The 17,905-nt window shown below is 38.2% G+C and overlaps 1 protein-coding gene across 1 annotated transcript; it reads left to right on the plus strand.

Annotated features, from left to right (window-relative positions):
* Nucleotides 1-3,804: 3,804 nt before the first annotated feature.
* LOC140537186 (cysteine-rich venom protein) lies at nt 3,805-11,025 on the plus strand. The gene is made up of 7 exons (XM_072659512.1): nt 3,805-3,868; nt 5,205-5,308; nt 6,972-7,062; nt 7,502-7,644; nt 9,175-9,260; nt 10,627-10,709; nt 10,886-11,025. The coding sequence occupies exons 1-7, from the start codon at nt 3,805-3,807 to the stop codon at nt 11,023-11,025; spliced, it is 711 nt and encodes a 236-aa protein (XP_072515613.1).
* The last annotated feature ends 6,880 nt before the right edge of the window (nt 11,026-17,905 follow it).

The following is a 17,905-nucleotide window of genomic DNA, read 5'->3' on the forward strand; positions in this document are numbered from 1 at the left end:
TGAAGATTTGATTAAACACCAGCAAATTCTGGGATCAAGGAAAGAGGATGGTTTTTACAGCAGGATAAAGACCCTCAACACAGGCCCAAGATGAAGGCCCAAGGTTTTGCCATTGCCCTCACGGTCTCACAACCTAATCATAATGGAAAATCTGTGGATAGACCTCAAAAGAGCAGCGCATGCAAGACGGCCCAGGAATCTCACAGAACTGGAAACCTTGTGCAGAAAGAATGGGTGAAAAAAAACCCTGAACAAGAACTGCATGACTCTTCGTTGGCAACGAAAAGTTACATGCTGTCATGGAATTAACGCTGACACCCTTACAAAGACAAATTCTTGTACATCTTGTACTTGGCCAATAAAAGATTATGACTCTGATGCTCTACCTGGACTGAGTCATTTGTGACACCTGTAGCAAGAACAAATTCATATAAATCTCATCATTGAGAGATTAAGAGATTATAATGCTAATGCTCTACTCTGGGATTCAGTCATCTGTTTCTCCTGATAATGCACTTTGGAAGTGCTCGTTTTAAAGCGTTTTCTAATCGAGGCACTGCTGTATCACCTGTGTTTGTCAAGTGCAGGCCTTTAGATATGAAAGTGCTTGAAATTGCTGGGTGAATTCCAGCACACAATGTCGCTGACTTTGTAATGAAAGGCAATTATCTTAGCTAAGTAAACATACTTGTGTTCTGGGAGACTTCCAAACAGACACTGCAATGTACAGTTTCAGCGCCAGTCAAATCAGCACCATGTGACAAAGGTGCAGCACAGTATGGCGAGATGAAAAGAGCAAAAAGCCGTCATTATTCTTTGCGGGCGGGAGCATGGGTGTAATCCAGTGCCACGTTGTCTTAGGCTTTTTGCCATTGTTGCTGTGTTTGTTGGGTCTAATCCTTTCGAGACATTCTTAATGCACTGTGCTCATTCCAGTTATGCTACACTCCCACTAGACAGTCTCTTGTGTTGGCACCCTGTCATTCCCCGCCATTGTTTGCCAGCGAAGGCCGCATTGTTTTGGTATTGATTTTGCTAAGGCTGGGTCACTTGAAAGTCATCAATAACATGCGAGAACGCCGCGTCAGAAGGCGTGAGCCGCAGCCGCTCATACAGTATAAGAAGGGGAACAGCACAGCTCGACTCCAACCGACACCGACCCCACTTCTTCGACTCTTACGAGCAGGTATTGTTATTATTACTCATCTATGCATTACTCATTACTACTACAAATATTTAAAAAAACATTATGATAAGACTAGATAAACTTTATTGAGCCTGAAAATTAAAGAATTCTAATGGTTCATTTAATTGTACAGATTAAATGCAAACATGGGTGGACAAATGGTCAAATGACACTTTATGATGATTGTTTTAGTGAAATATTAAACAAATCCTCAACAGTAAAAGCATTTGGATATAAAAATAGTCAGCATGTTTTAGACCATAATGTTTATTTTTTTTCTAATTGAACATATTTAAAATAACAAGTTTTAAAATTAGCATGTCACTCATTTTAAATGGAATGGAAAAACTGAAAAATGGAAAATTAGAAACCTGTAATTTGACCAGACTTTTGCAAAATGTTGGAAAGGAAGGGAAAAAAATAATATTCATATATATTAGTATATTGTAATTTACACTTCAAGTGATTTTTTGTAAATTTGTTTTGAAGGCTTTTTTTATTGGTCTATTTAACACGAAATTGTGAAACAATGTAAAACATTTTTCAAATTATGGCAAAAACGAAGAACTGCAAAAATAGAGATGATGATATATCTTGATAGAACAAACCCACAAAAAAATTAATAACTTTATAGATGAAGAAAAAGGACACTCTTAAATTTGATTATTAAGTATAGTTGTTAGTTACATGTTTTTTGCTCGTTTTTTAAACATTTCTTCTGTTTCTTTAAAAAAAAAAAAAAATCTCAATGGAAAGGTCAGCTAACATTTTCAAATTGTGTTAAAAAACATACAAGGCTTAGTGCACATACTGTAGGATTAGTGTAAAACAGTAAATCTGCTTGGTACAATGGCACATTATTGCACAAACTCATACCATCACTCATATCAGTCATCGCTAGTGATCACAGTTTAATACATTTTCTCAGAACACACAGATAGCTTTGTGTAATATTAGTCTGTGCTGCTGGATAGCTATAGCTATAATATACATGACCTATTACTGTATGGTTATTACAGCTGCAACTATATTATTACTAAGAATGACATTAGAACTATTGCATTTGATAAATGTGCTGACAAGGCAAGAATACATACATTATTCAACTGAAAAAGAATGGCAAAAGCATTTTTATGTGATACTAGACTGTGGTGTTTATTTTTATTGGACATTCACATTTATTTAGTATATCCTATGTTGTATAAGAAAATATAGAAATAGAAATGTACAGAAACCAAATAAGTAATACTGAATATTAAGTGATTTTATCAGTGTTAGCTGAATTACTTTTTAATATCACCTCTACGTAAGCACATTAAAATTGGACTAAGCAGTATTGAACAAAACCCCGTAAAATTACAGAATTTACAAACTTTTATGTGACACCAGGCCTGGGTGTTGGTGTTTCTATTGGGAATTTACATTTACTGAGTCTATGCAGCCTTATATATATCAGAAAATAAAGAAAGAATCAGACATAAAATGAAGAAATTATAGAACTAGTAATTGCATAAAATAAATTGCAAGAGATTATAATATGAAGAATGTTAAAAACAAGGCTTGACCAATAGGAATATTTAAAATATTCTGCTTTAAAATATTTAATTATTTAATATTTAAAATAATTAGCTTTTGTTTTTGTTTTTATATATAGAAAAATAGTATCACACAAAAACTATACATCTACACATCAACTATATATTTGTCACTTTTTAGCATAATTTCATAATGAATAAACCAATAGAAAAGTTCAAAATGGCTCACAATTTCATATTTTACATTGACTTCCACTTAAAGTTAAAAGTTAAAGTTAAAGCCAATCTGAAGGTCATTTTATTTTACACCACAGTGAGGATACATTGTTACATTACTATCATTGGCCTTATCAGCTAATAACTGTATTATGGAAAGAAATCTATTGTGAACCCACTTTTAGCAAAAACAATGTTTGCAAAAATATTAGGCTTTGGCATTGGACATCTTTCTGACCTTTTATACAGCAAGATATCTGACACTGCTAATGGCTGCTAATTAGTATCTGACACTGAATCAGGGATATGATATTGTTATTAGCCAAAGCTGCATAACTTATTAGTATCACCTCTAATTATGAATGCATTAGCATTACTGCAAGGGATTACACTGGATTACAGGGCAGGACATACAGTTAGGCAGGGCAAACAGTTAGGCGGGGCAAACAGTTAGGCATGGCAAACAGTTAATTATGGTGGCATTAGGCTGTGGCTGTGGAATTTCTTCTATTGGGTGTTTATTTTCATCTAATCCCTCCAGCTTTAATAGACCAAATCTATGGCAGTTAGAATTCTAATAGAATAGTCTTATTACTTACAGCTGAATTACTAACTGCATTATCATAATCGCAGTGACTGCAGTTTGATGAATGTGCTGACGAGGCAAAAACACAACAATATTTAACAGAATTGGCTGAACATTGCGTTCGTCCTGTGTGACATTAGGAATGGATTTTGTCTCCCACTGTTATATGAAGAAAACTAAATAATTAATACTAATTATACCAACGTACATGGCACTTTGGCACTGACCCTTCTCTCTGCTTTGCTGGGACGATATTTCCAGGAGCTTGACCTTTCAGCAAAATGTTTGTGTGGAGCATTTGCATGCTGGCTCTGATCCATCTGAGCACCGCCTGCAGCGTGGTGAGTTTCCTGAAACAAGGTGGTACTGATTTACAGCGGGGGGCTACATATGTGGATATACCTTTTAAAAATTAACATTTGTTTACTGAACGTAACATTATGCACTGAAATGTATTTGATTTAGGTGTAAATACTCACTTCTACTTGAATTTAATGTAGTATTTAAATATAATTACATGGTGTAAATACTAAGCATTACATTTGTCAGAGTGCTGGTTTTGTAAATGCTTAACTGACCAATGGGTATGGATGTACCACTTTAAAGGCCTCATGCAATTCAATATTTACATTACAAAAAGACCAATAATGTACTGTATAATGCATCTCCAGCCTTTAAAGCTGATTGTTTTATTAGATAATAATATGTTGAAGGTGAATAACCTCTAATCTCTCTCTTTTTTTTTGATCTATGTATTCCCCTTTGGTGGCATCGGCAGCCAAGTAAGCATGTCTTTCAAAATAATAACTATTTATAAAATAACTTTAACATTTTTAATTAGTTACACTCAGTTTTTCTTTTTTTCCAGAATTTAATCTTGTGTATGTTTGTATGTATGCTTATATTTCAATGAATAATCTTAAAGGGTCCATATCCTACACTTGTTTTCTCAATTTTAATTTTTGTTTGATTTGTTTGATTTCTGTGAGGTGTTTTTATCAAACAAATTCATTATTGCATTTATTTATTATCCATTAAAATTAGCAGACTTTTTTGTTACTGTACCTGGATACTGTAAGACGGATATACACTATACATCAACTACAGCATCTAGTAAAAAGCCTTCCCAGGAGACAGATACTCCAACAAAAGCAGGATAAACACTTTTTAAGACCCTTGATTTCAGAAGAAGCAATGAATGAGCAGGTGTCCCAATACTTTTGTCCATATGGCATATGGAAACTACTGACTATTGTTCTGACTGGTTGCCCTGTGTTGTGCCTCATTCAAAAAAGAAGCCTGAAACACCCATTATAGCTTTAGTGCGAATGGGCAGGTCTAGACTAGACATTTAATATATGGAAATATATGGAAATGTGCTGCTTTGTGACATCGGCTTAGTTTCCATATATGGACTGTATGGACAGGCTTACATTTAACAATGTGTATTTCATAAAAACATAGTGATTTTATTCATATTATGGACCCTTCAAATTGTATTATTAATAAGCATTATTACCTGTTCAAGTACTTCCATAGGACTAATATGTAGCTTTGAGAGTTAAGGGGACTGTACAGGTTACTGTAAGCAGGGTACTGTCAGCAGTTAGCAGTAGTAGCTGTTAGCTGTTAGTTGAAACAGCTTCAAACTGACTCCAATGTCTGTCTGATTTCCATACAGCTGAGATCTGTACAAACCTGACAGATGTTCAAAACGAAATCATCAACTTGCACAATGCGTTCAGGAGAGCCGTCACCCCAACAGCCAGCAACATGCTGAAGATGGTAAAACCCAGGCCTACATGGCAAAACTTTACAGCCTTCACTTTACACTTTCTACATATCAATTACTGCATAATTAGAGTGAGAGAACTTAAATAAACCCACAAAAACACTAATGTGGCAAAGAATAAAGATAATAGCATGAGGTTAGCCAACATGAGCTGTTAGTATACTGCTAACAGGCCTCTGTAAGCTTAATTTTATTAATTTTATTTTTAGCATCAAGTCTTTTATGCATATAGTTGCAATCAAAATTAGTTAATTAATAAGTTAAGAAATAAGTTATTAGCAAAATCTACAAACATGCTACTGTTTGCAATAAACCAATCAAACAAGACTCATTTAAATATCTCAACACAACTAAAAAAACAAGTGTTTTCAACAGGGTACTCAGCAGAGCCCCCTATAGCTGTTCTGACCTGCTGCAAACGTGATGCAGAGCCAGACACCGGCTTCTGGCAGTATTCCTGAGGAATCTTAGCCTATTCCTCATGAGCAGTGGCCTCCAGGTCACTGATAGTCTTGGGTTTGCTGCTTCAGATGCCACCAAACATTTTCTATGGTATTTAAGTCATGCGACTGTGACGGTCTCCAGAATCTTCCAGGACTTCTTCTTAAACCAAACCTTGGCTGACTTGAAAGTATGCTTGGGATCATTGTCCTGTTGGAACGTCCAGTAACGTCCAAGCTTTAGCTTCCTCACAGAAGGCATGATGTTTCTGCTAGGATTTCCTGATACTTGACTTAGTCAATCTTGCCCTGCACAAGCTGCAGGTTTCCAGTGTCAGAGGAAGCAAAGCAGCCCCAGATCATCACCGAGCCACCGCCATGCTTCACTGTAGTCCGGGTGTTCTTTTCAGCGCATGCTTCCTTCTTCTGCATTCAGACATACTACTGACCCATAGACCTGAAAAGGGCCAGTTTTGCTTCATCACTCCACAGAACACAATCCTAAAACTGGCTTATTGATCTGGTTTTGAGCAGACTGAAGTCGACTGTTCTTGTGCTTTTGGGTCATTTAGAGGTGTACGGGCATGGAGACCTTAGCATGGACTTTACTGTGCAAACAAAAACTTCAGCGCCTGCTGCCACCAAATGTTGCTGCAGGTCTTTCCTGCAGTCACTCGAGGGTTTTAACCACCTGCCTCCTCAAAAATCTGGTGGCGGCTGGCGATAGCTTCCTCTTTCTACCACGTCCAGGTAGTGTAGCCAGTGTTCCTTTAACCTTGAAGTTCCAGCTGTTTCCCCTATGTCTATTAGTTGTGTTGAGATATTTAAATTGGTCTTATTTGACTGGTGTATTAGTTACACCTAATTTGCATAATTGAACAATTTCGATTGCATCTGTAGCCAGTTTAACTCTCTTATCAACCCCTTCATTTTCATCATGCTAACTCTGTGCTCTGTGAGTTAGCATGCAGTTCGGGCCTATTACACTGTATCTTCATTAGTTTATCAGTATTTGTGTTTGGACTCTGGACACAGAGTTGCATAAATGCCTTTACACCCACCTGCGTACCCACACCAACACTGAATACACCAATTAGCTTAAGTGGCATTAGATTAGCATTAGATTAGCGTCAGGTCACTACTTGGTTAAACTTCATAATGTAAATTAATCTACATTTTTTAGCGACATACTTATGATGTGTGTTCTTGCCTGCAGACCTGGAACGCGGAAGCAGCAACATCAGCTCAGAACTGGGTCAACCAATGCACTATGACACACAGCCCACCAAGCAGCTGCATGATCGGAGGTAGGACCACCTTTATCTTGTTTATTCTACATCCAGGGTTTGGTTACCCTAAATGAACAGTTATTACAGTGCACAATTATGAGAAATCACTCCATATTTAGGGTGAATTATGATAAACTACTAAACTACACTAAAAGAACTCTTTAACACACAAAGCAATTACTAATATGGCTAATGATCAATGGGATGTAGTGTAGAGATACTTAGCATGAGCTAATGTAACACTAACAGGCCTCTATTAGCTAAACTTTACAACTAGAAACAATATTTCTAGCCAAAATATAATTTTTATATTCTTTAACTGGGCTTTGTGTTGAATTCTGGATGTCATTATTTAAGCATATCTGTGTAATGATGTATTTTGTACAGAAATTGCCCTTTTATGGAGTTATGCAGTACAGTCTTGCTCAAAGAAACCTTTTGTTTGCTGTGTGAGCAGGCTATGAAATGGGCGAGAACCTGTTCAAGAGCACTGGCATGGTGAATTGGACTGGTGTGGTCACAGCATGGCACAACGAAGTCGTCAATTACCAGTACCCTACAGGATCCATCAATGGGCAGCCTATTGGGCATTACACTCAGGTAATTTGTTGTTATATATTATTTATCTGAAGATAGTATTAAAAAGGCTTATACTTTTAAAATGAAAATGAATCAAATAATCGTAAATACGACACTTTGGTGAATCCCAGAGCTGGCTGCCTGCACATGTGTTGGAGGAGGAGGTGCCTGTCGGCCTTTAGCCTCCCAGTGTCGGGAGCATTGCATGTGATAGGGAGAATATGTATAGGGTGGGTAACTGGGGATCCAAATTGGGAAGAAAAATGGGTAAAACATTTTGGGTAGTTTGGAATATGCTGTCAGCTTAAATTTAGTTAAATTTAGGTCAAAGAAATTCAATTGAAATTATTATTAAATTAATTGAATTTTAATTAAATTAAAATTAATAAAACTCAATTGAAATGTTCAGTTAAATTCAGTAAAACTGAAATCAATGAAAATCAATTCAAATGTTCAGTCCATTTCAATTCAAATTCAGTTCATTCAAAATCTATACGTTTTTTTATTTTATTTTTTATTTAAATTTTCAATTGTTCAGTTAAAGTCACTTAAATTAAATGGCAATAAATAAATAAATAAATAAATAAATAAACAGTGCAAAACACTGTTAACAGTAAAAGGACCCATGTTTTTCACCCCCCTCACATATAAGGTCCAATTATAAAGGGCAGTAAAAAACCTAACTTTCAACAGAAGCCAATGTAATGATTGGACTTTTGAGCATTTCCGTTGGTCCATTCATTATGAAAGTCTGATTATATTATAAAGAATAACTGTGAAAATCAGATTTCGTCAATCACATATTTGGTTTTCTAATTTTCCATCCTTGCTTTTTTAAATCTGCCCCTACAAAGCCAATGTAGCTCACAAGTAAAGGAAGCTCTGACCCCACGAGTTAGGATTATGCTGAGAACACTGCCTCAGACTGTGGTGTGTGGTGTTGTAGCTGTATGTGGTGATGTGCTGTTATCCACTAACATGGACACAAGTACATTAGCATAGCTAACAACAGCAGTACCATCCCAGAGTCTGAGTGTTACGCTTGCTTATGTTGCTAATTATAGATCATATAGGTATAATATGCTGGGCAGTGTCAGAAAGCTGACTGTCTGTTCAGAGCTACTAAAGATTTAGGAGGTGCATGTAGTGTGTGGTTTCCTGCTAACAGGTGGGATGAGCTTCCAGTACTTGGTAGCTACATTAGCCTCATGGCTTCATCAGCAGCAAACTTCACACACACCAGACCTGTCCTGGCTGATCGCTGACGTTTAGAGTGAGGAAAGAAACTGTGTGCATTTGACTTTTCACCAGACTGTTCCTTTAGTGACACTCAATGAAGCCTTTTGAACAGCGTGCTGCTGCTTGGGCCTTTATTTGCTTGAGTTTCTCAGGAGCACATTTAGCGTGTTGACCTTTCACTAAATGAAAAGCCGCAGTGAATACACTGAAGGCCAGGGAGGGGCCCATGCAGTTCTTGCAATTGTGAAGGGAGACGTCTTAAATTTGAGCAATGTTTATCCTGGCCTGAACCTTTTTCTCCTCCTACTGAAGGTGGTGTGGTACAGCTCGTACTCCGTTGGCTGTGGTGTGGCCAAGTGCGGAACCACCTACTTCTACGGATGCCAATACTTTCGAGCGTACGTTGATGTCATCTTCATTTCTTCACATTTCAGTTCAGTTCAAATCAATTCAATTCAATTCAATTCAATTCAATTCATTTCATTTCAATTCAATTCAATTCAATTCAATTCAATTCATTTCAATTCAATTCAATTCAATTAATTTCAACTCAATTCATTTTAATTCAATTCAATTCATTTCTATTCATTTCAATTCACTTCAATTCATTTAAATTTACTTCAATTCAATTCATTTAAATTCACTTTAATTCAATTCAGTTCATTTAAATTCACTTCGATTCAATTCATTTAAATTCACTTTAATTCAATTCAGTTCATTTAAATTCACTTCGATTCAATTCATTTAAATTCACTTCGATTCAATTAATTTAAATTCACTTCAATTCAATTCATTTCATTTAAATTAATATTCAATTCAATTCAGTTCAATAAATTTCAATTTAATTAATTTAAATTCAATTCAATTCATGTCATGTCAGTTTAGTTCAAACAATGCAAAATATGACAAACATAAAAAAAAACATCATGCAACTCATGCATTGGGGGAAAATCAGAGCATTTTGATTGGCCCATTCATTTTAAAACCTTGATACAATATTAAGAACAAGTGCCAGAATCATATTTTGTCAACTGGAGATACAAGTTTTTTTGCATGACAGTAACCATAGACAGTTTAAGGGCAAATCTGGGGCTCTATCCCCCTTTTGGGTTCAATTTGTGAGAGCATGCCCCTACTATGTGTTAAATGCTATGGAAAACATACAATATATGTCCAAAGGTTTGTGGACACCCCATTCTAATGTCTACTTTAAGTAGCACCCATTGCTGGCATTGCACACAGCTTGTCTAGTCCCTGTAGATAAGTACTGCCAATAGAATAGGACTCTCTGGAGCAGATCAATGGGAACCTATTGGCATCATGCTGCCTAACGGCAGGCGTGGGCTAGAGGGGTCTAAAGCCTCCCAGCAGCATTGAGCTGTGGAGCAGTGGAAGAACTGTGCTCTGGGTTGGGGTGGTGGGCTGGACAATGAATGAGGGGGTGTCCCAATATTTTTGTCCATATAGTTGTAGTCCCAATTTCACATTAATAGCAATATCGCAGTGGTCTATAGGTGTAACGGTCTGTATGCAGCCCACGCTTTTCTCTCTCTTACTTACATGAGCTACAGTTTCATGGTACTTTCCATGTATGATTGACAGTAGTTACAGAACAGTGAGTCCTGAGGCTTCTCAGTCAGCAGCACTCACACAGAAGACTAGGTTAGAGGGCAGTCGCCTCAGGCCTGACAAGGTAAATGACCAGTCTCTGCCCCGACCCTTCAGAGAGGGTTTATAATAAGGTATTATTGTCTTTGTATGCAGAGGGAATTTCAAAGGAGTGGCACCGTACTCCCTGGGAACGCCCTGTTCGGCCTGCCCCGGCGCCTGTGAGGACAAACTCTGCAGTGAGTATCAGGACAGTGTCATTAGTTTGCTGCTTATCTCACACACAGCATCTCACACACACACATTACAGTGAGTCACCAGGTGACACTTCACTATTTGTACCACGTCAGGAATGCTTCAGACTTTTGCCGCTTTTGATACTGGGTGGATTTATGTGGACCTTTCTCATTTCCAGCCAACCCCTGCCCTTACGTCAACAAGTACGCCAACTGCGCCAGCCTGATAGCGATGGCCACCTGCAACAACGTATATGTGAAAGACTGGTGCCCTGCTGGCTGCATGTGCAGCGGTAAAATAATCCCCGTTGCCAAGTAATGAGAACGGACCTGTGAGGAACGTCGCCACGTGGTTTTTAGCTCATCTTTCTTCTTCAGTGCACTTTGAAGTGCCTTTTCCTATCACTTCTACAGCATGGCAGCCATCAGAACAGTTAAAGGACCACTTTGGCATTTTTCAACCCAGGCTCTATCAGGTGATTGGTGCAGGGAATTCGTTTGATATATTGAACCTGAGCTTCGTAAACCAACTAAACCTCTTGATCTAAAGGGGACTTATAATAGAAGCCAATGGGCAGCTGCTGGTGCGACCGTTCACTTGCATCTATTATGAGGGTTTTGAGCTAGACACTGATTAAAGAAGACATTTGGACAGTTGTTTAAGCACTTGCTGACTCACAACGCACCTGATTGACATCCAATGTAGGCCTGTTTTGAGTCAGCGCTTTTTTTCATTATCTTATCAACTGCAGGTAAACCCACCGCAATTATTTTCCATGGTGATCACCCACATGAGCTGGAAAATGCTGGAGCGCTCCTTTAAGATTCACTGTTACACTATAGAATCATCAGTTGTGGGCATTTGCCCGACCTCATATAATAGGCCTACCTCAGTCTCTTTTTCAGATATGCGTCCAGTTCTAACATGAACTCACAACACTCACAGCACAACACAATTACATCAACACAAGGCCTGAGCTACTCTTAAATATCAGGTCCTCTAATTTCCAGTGGCTGGGCAAACTGTTGCATATTGCATAACCGGTCCCACGCCACGTCTCTGGGGCCCACAGATGGCCCACATTCTGTGTTTTCAGTTCCAGCACAATCAGTATACATAATCAAGCCTCATTCACGGGAGCTGTAATTGAAGCAGGATGGAGGGATGGGAGAGTAGGACGACACAAACGCAAACTGAGCTTTTTCTGTTCCCCTGCAAGGACTTCACACACACACAAATACTCAGGGCATGCAATTTAAATAGGTGCAATGTAATTATATACAGTACCCTTTTGTTCTCTCTCTAAAGCAGGGCAGGCTAGATGACTTTGGAAGTGGGGTAGAGCTATGTACTGTAATGCAGCAGGCTACCAGCAGATGTCTCTGTTGTATAACATTTCAGTAGCATGAGGCTGAATGGCTGGTGCTCACTTGTATCATGTATACTCGTCTTTTTTCTTTCCCTTTCCCCAAGTTATGATGTTAGCTTCATCGACTTCTCATTATTAATGTTATTAATAAAGACAGCACATTAAAAATGAAACGTTGTACATGTGATTCATCTACAAGCAACCAACTTTGGTCCTTTCCACAACCCAGCACAGGGTCACTAGACAACAGGGCACATATTGGGGTGACTTCTTGAACCCTGGGTTTATTATTATTAGTAGTACTCAAATAGAATTGATCTTGTGTGAGTTTATTTCAAAACTGATATGTTTACAGCACTGTGGAGACGTTTCAGGCACCTAAACACATTATTATAAAGCATTTTCATCAGCAATAAGTGATTTTGTTTTACTGTAGAAGCTCCAGATCTCATTATAACAGATGCAGGGAAACATAAATCCAGTAAAAAGGAGCAAGAGCTTCTGATTCTGAAGAAAGTAGTGAGATCTTGTGAGCTAGTCAGAGCTTCCAGGTTTCTCCTGGACACCCCCAGTCCAGCCAGCACTGTGTGGATATATATATATATATATATATATATATATATATATATATATATATATATATATACACACACACACATTTACTTGATATGAACTAAACAAAAAATATATATAAATATATATGCACACACATTTACTTTATATAAATTATACTATTTCAAATAAAAATTCATTAAAACAGTTAAACTGTCCAGCAAGCACAATCTCATAATGAGAAACAGATGCACCGATTACATTTAAGACAAATTTAAGATACTTTAAGTACATTTATGGTGATTTCTGTTGTAATTGGTTGATTTTAAGACATACAATTCACTAATTGCTGCCCAATGAAAACCACATATCTCCATTTTTGTGTGTGTTTGAACCCTGTCGCTGCTCTGAACACTGTGTATATAATTCTGGATGAATGGACCAATAGAAAAGTCACCATTTGGGAGATACATGTTTTTCATTGGACAGCGTTGATATAAAGTATGTCATTCTGGCAGACAGCAATAAACGTGTTATAGAGATTTAGGCTTAAAGTAGTTAAACTAACCCAGCATCACATCGGCATGAATGACCCCACAGCCCTGTTCATCAGAGTTACTTAAATTGTTGCTGTCATGCAAAACGTTTCACTTTTTGACATAATGAGAACATAATGACTGCTCCAAAACTGGAGCAAAATCTTGGACTTGGGATAAAATGTTTTTACATTGACTTTTATTGAAAGCTCAGAAGATTTCCCCCTTCTTCTGTAAATCTACCATTTTAGAGATGCAAGGTTTTTGCAGCATTGGGTTGTTTTGAACTTCTTTATTGGGTTTTTGCTTATTTCTAAAGTTAACAAATTCATTATTTCTTAATAATTCCTATTTTCCTACTAAAAGCAGGTTGTTATGATTGATTCACCAGTCATACTGGTCAACGATGGACTGTTCAATTCACTAAAAATCTTACCACACATACAGTACCCTGGCACACTGAATTCAGATGGTAAAGAGGAGATGGCAAAGCACACATGAAGCTTTTAACACTCTGAAACAGCACCGTATCCAGAGTAATGTACCAAACACTGAGACATAAAGACTAGTCTAACCAAGTCTGTCTGATAAAACAGCCTGGAAAACAGCTTGGCCAGCTCAAGCTCATCGAGCTGGTCAAGCTGGTTGACTGGTTTAGCTCTTGACCAGCATAGGCCATGCCGGATTGAGTTAATGGTTTAGTATGATTTACTATGATCGGCCTGACTAAGCCAAACAACCACCATGAACTAGCTTGGCCATGCAGGTTGACCAGCATAACCAGCCTCGTCAAGCTCGTAAGCACACACTATGCTGCTCTAGGCCTGGTTAACCAGCTAGCTAACCAGAGTAGGTCATTTTTCGCCTTGATGACCAGCTGTTCAACCACCTTGACCACCTTGTTTGTTTCAGCTGGTAAAGAAAAGATGTCCAAAGCACACATGAAGCAATTTACACTCACAAACAGCACCTTATCCTTATCCAGAGTCCTTATCCACTAAGCAAGTCCAACCAAAATTGTTAGGTAGCTAACTAGCTAGGTTAATATCTCGGCGTATTACACAGATAATATTAATATCTACTTAAAATACCTAATGCTGGGCTATAAATGGACACGTATCATAAAATGAGCTAAAACTACAAGTGACCCTCCTGCAAAACTGTGAAACCCAACATTACTACTTTATAGGAAGCTAGGGCCACAGTAGTTAGGGCCAGCTAGTTAGTCACACTTCAACATCGACTTACTTGAAATAAAATGTTTATTTTTATTGGTTTCACTTGATATCAAGCAGTAAAATGTTATATGTTTTATAAAGTTAATTCACTGGTTCCTGTGAGGCATGACTCAGAAGCAAAGCTGCCCAAAGCAAAGCTGTTTACCCCAAAGGTTCTCAAAGTGGGGTCCATGGCTTACACTGGCATGCAAACAATTGGGCACCAGTGGTCAAATGTTCTGCTACTGTGAACATGTGAGTCAGTAGAAGATTAACTGAGCTCCAAAAGGTGCACAGTTAAAGAAAAAGGGTGCAGATGTTTACCAAAAGAACATCTCTTCAGCTGTTAAGCATCAGGGTGGATCAGCCATGCTTTGGGCTTGCATTGCAGCCAGGGCCACAAGGAACATCTCACTGGTAGAGGGAAGAATATCCTCCATTAAAAACCAGTAAACTCTAGAAGATAAACCTCAAGAGAAGCAAGCTGAAGGTTTTCCCATGGCCAGACCTAAACATCATCACAAATCTGTGGACTGACCTCAAAAGAGCAAGACGACCCAAGAATCTCACAGCATTAGAAGCCTTTTCAGGAAGAATAGACCCAAATCCTCCAAACAAGAACTCCAAAAAAAGACTCTTAGCTGCTACATACAAAGGGTGTTACAAGCTGTGATACTCACCAATGGGGTGTTACATCTTTATGCACGCTCGCTTACACCCTCACATAAACACACACACACACACATACACTGCCACAACCCTACAACTTCGGCCTACTTAAAGCCCCCCTCCGGTCTCAACACCCAAGTGTCCACAATGCCCTCTTTTATTGGGGGCATTGTGAATATGATCAGAATATGACCAGATAATGACCAGAATATGATCATCCTATTTAAATGTATCAGCTGTCAGTTAGATATCTAGTGTGCTTGCTTTTTTACTTGGGGTCATCTTTAGCTTGTAAGGTAGGCTGGTTTTAAATATACTTCTAACTAGATTCTGCTAACACTCTTGTCTTAAGGTTAACATAGAAGCTTGGTGCTACGAATAGTTCTATGGTCGCCTTATTGTATTGTGTTTAGCAATGTCTAAGCTTGGAGGTATCTTTTGTATTATTAGTCTATTCTAACTAGCTGAGGTTTTCTTGGGTAAATAGCAAAGCACTTTGTAAGTCGCTCTGGATAAGAGCGTCTGCTAAATGCCGTAAATGTAAATGTAAATGTAAATATAAATGTAAATATCAGACTCAGTATTATTTGCTATTGAAGAGTATGAGTATCGCCCATCCCTAAATAGAATATACAAATAGAGGACAAATGAGATTGCATTTGATTAACTGCCAAAAGGAGCACAGTTAAAGATTCAATTTCTGTTTTCCCACTTTTCCTATTTATGTCTACCCCTCTTAAAGATTCTCTCAAAAAAAAATTATATATTATTTTATTTATTTAATAATTGCTCTTGAATCCTTGAAAAAAAACATTTTATTAATTAACCATGACTATAACTTTATAAAAATTGGCACAATTCATCGCAGAAGTCGCGAAATCACTTCGAAAAATAAAAATAAAAGCATTAAGTCCATTACAACCATAAACTAAACGCTAAGCTGTCAGTCAAGCAGTCTTCGTGATTCTGATTGGTCGCGCCGAGTCAGGGCAGCCAATCCAGACTGCAAGGAAGGCAAAGAGGGCGGGATCTCGATTTCAAACTACAGGTATGGAAACAGAAATGAAAGAAAGTGAAAGCGGGTGAAAAGGACGCAGCGCTGAATTCCGAGGTGGGCACAGATATAAACAACCGCTAAACCCTGGATTTATTTATTAAAAAAAAAAAAAAAAAGTCAAAATAACAGCTTAACCAGCGTTAGCTAACGAGTTACCGTAGCTAGGCAACACTTGCGGGCAGCTACGCGCGTGCCAGACTGGTTTGTTTACTTATAGCGAGTGAGCTGAATTGGCTGAGTAGGTAAGCAGGTAAACAGGGACGGTAAGCAGGTCAATAGTGAGGTTTAACAGCCATATAAGCAGCTTAACTAATCGCGCTAAGTCAACAGGTAACACGTTAAAGGCTACAGTGCCTCTAATATCACCTTTCTGTCCTGGATATCCTCAGTTTGGGTTAGTAGTGCGGGCTGATGTGGAGCGATAGGCTTTCTGTATGTGCCTAAGGGCTCCTAAACGGCTCCCTGGGCTTGAGCTAAGCTATCTAATGATCTTAGTGGAAGTTAAGAAACTTAACTAGTGCAGATTAACGTTAGCCAGCAAGCTAGCACTGCTTAGGCTAACTGGACTTAGCTAGCTAGTTAGTGAGTCATGAGATGGCTATCTAATAAACCAGCTGGACATACTGACCGGAAGTGATGGACCTGGCTCAGTGGGTGTATCTATGTTATGCTATGCTGGCAGGTGTGTGTATGTGTATAGCTATGTGTGTATGTGTGCTGTCAGTTGTAGATAGGGAAGCACACACACACACACACACACACACACACACACACACACACAGGGGAGTGTATTGTGTAAATGCTCGTTCATGTTACTAGTAAAAGTAGTTCTAGTAAACTTTAGGTTTGTTGGTTTTGGTCCTGTTTGTTAAATATTGTGTAAATAAGAGAATAAATCCTCTACAGGAAAAACAGCAGTGCAGCACATTTGAGATGCATTTATTTATTTACTGATTAAACAGTTTGGAAAATAATAAAACATAATATGTAATGTGCCACTGCTTTTACACTGCAGTACATTCCTACTAGGTCTTGTTCCCGACTTACTTATCTTGTTCCCACACCTTACTAAGTCTTGTTCCCGACTTACTTATCTTGTTCCCACGCCTTACTGAGTCTTGGTCCCTACTTAATTATCTCAGTCCTACACCTTACTAAGTCATATCCATGACTTACTTATCTTGTTCCCACACCTTACTAAGTCATAGCCACGACTTATCTTGTTCCCACGCCTTACTAAGTCATATCCATGACTTACTTATCTTGTTCCCACACCTTACTAAGTCTTGTTCCCGACTTAATTATCTTGTTCCCACGCCTTACTGAGTCTTGGTCCCTACTTAATTATCTCAGTCCTACACCTTACTAAGTCATATCCATGACTTACTTATCTTGTTCCCACACCTTACTAAGTCATAGCCACGACTTATCTTGTTCCCACGCCTTACTAAGTCATATCCATGACTTACGTATCTTGTTCCCACACCTTACTAAGTCTTGTTCCCGACTTAATTATCTTGTTCCCACGCCTTACTGAGTCTTGGTCCCTACTTAATTATCTCAGTCCTACACCTTACTAAGTCATATCCATGACTTACTTATCTTGTTCCCACACCTTACTAAGTCATAGCCACGACTTATCTTGTTCCCACGCCTTACTAAGTCATATCCATGACTTACGTATCTTGTTCCCACACCTTACTAAGTCTTGTTCCCGACTTAATTATCTTGTTCCCACGCCTTACTGAGTCTTGGTCCCTACTTAATTATCTCAGTCCTACGCCTTACTAAGTCATAG

The sequence above is a fragment of the Salminus brasiliensis genome, chromosome 1, assembly GCF_030463535.1.
Source record: "Salminus brasiliensis chromosome 1, fSalBra1.hap2, whole genome shotgun sequence".
Classification (NCBI taxonomy): Eukaryota; Metazoa; Chordata; class Actinopteri; order Characiformes; family Bryconidae; genus Salminus; species Salminus brasiliensis.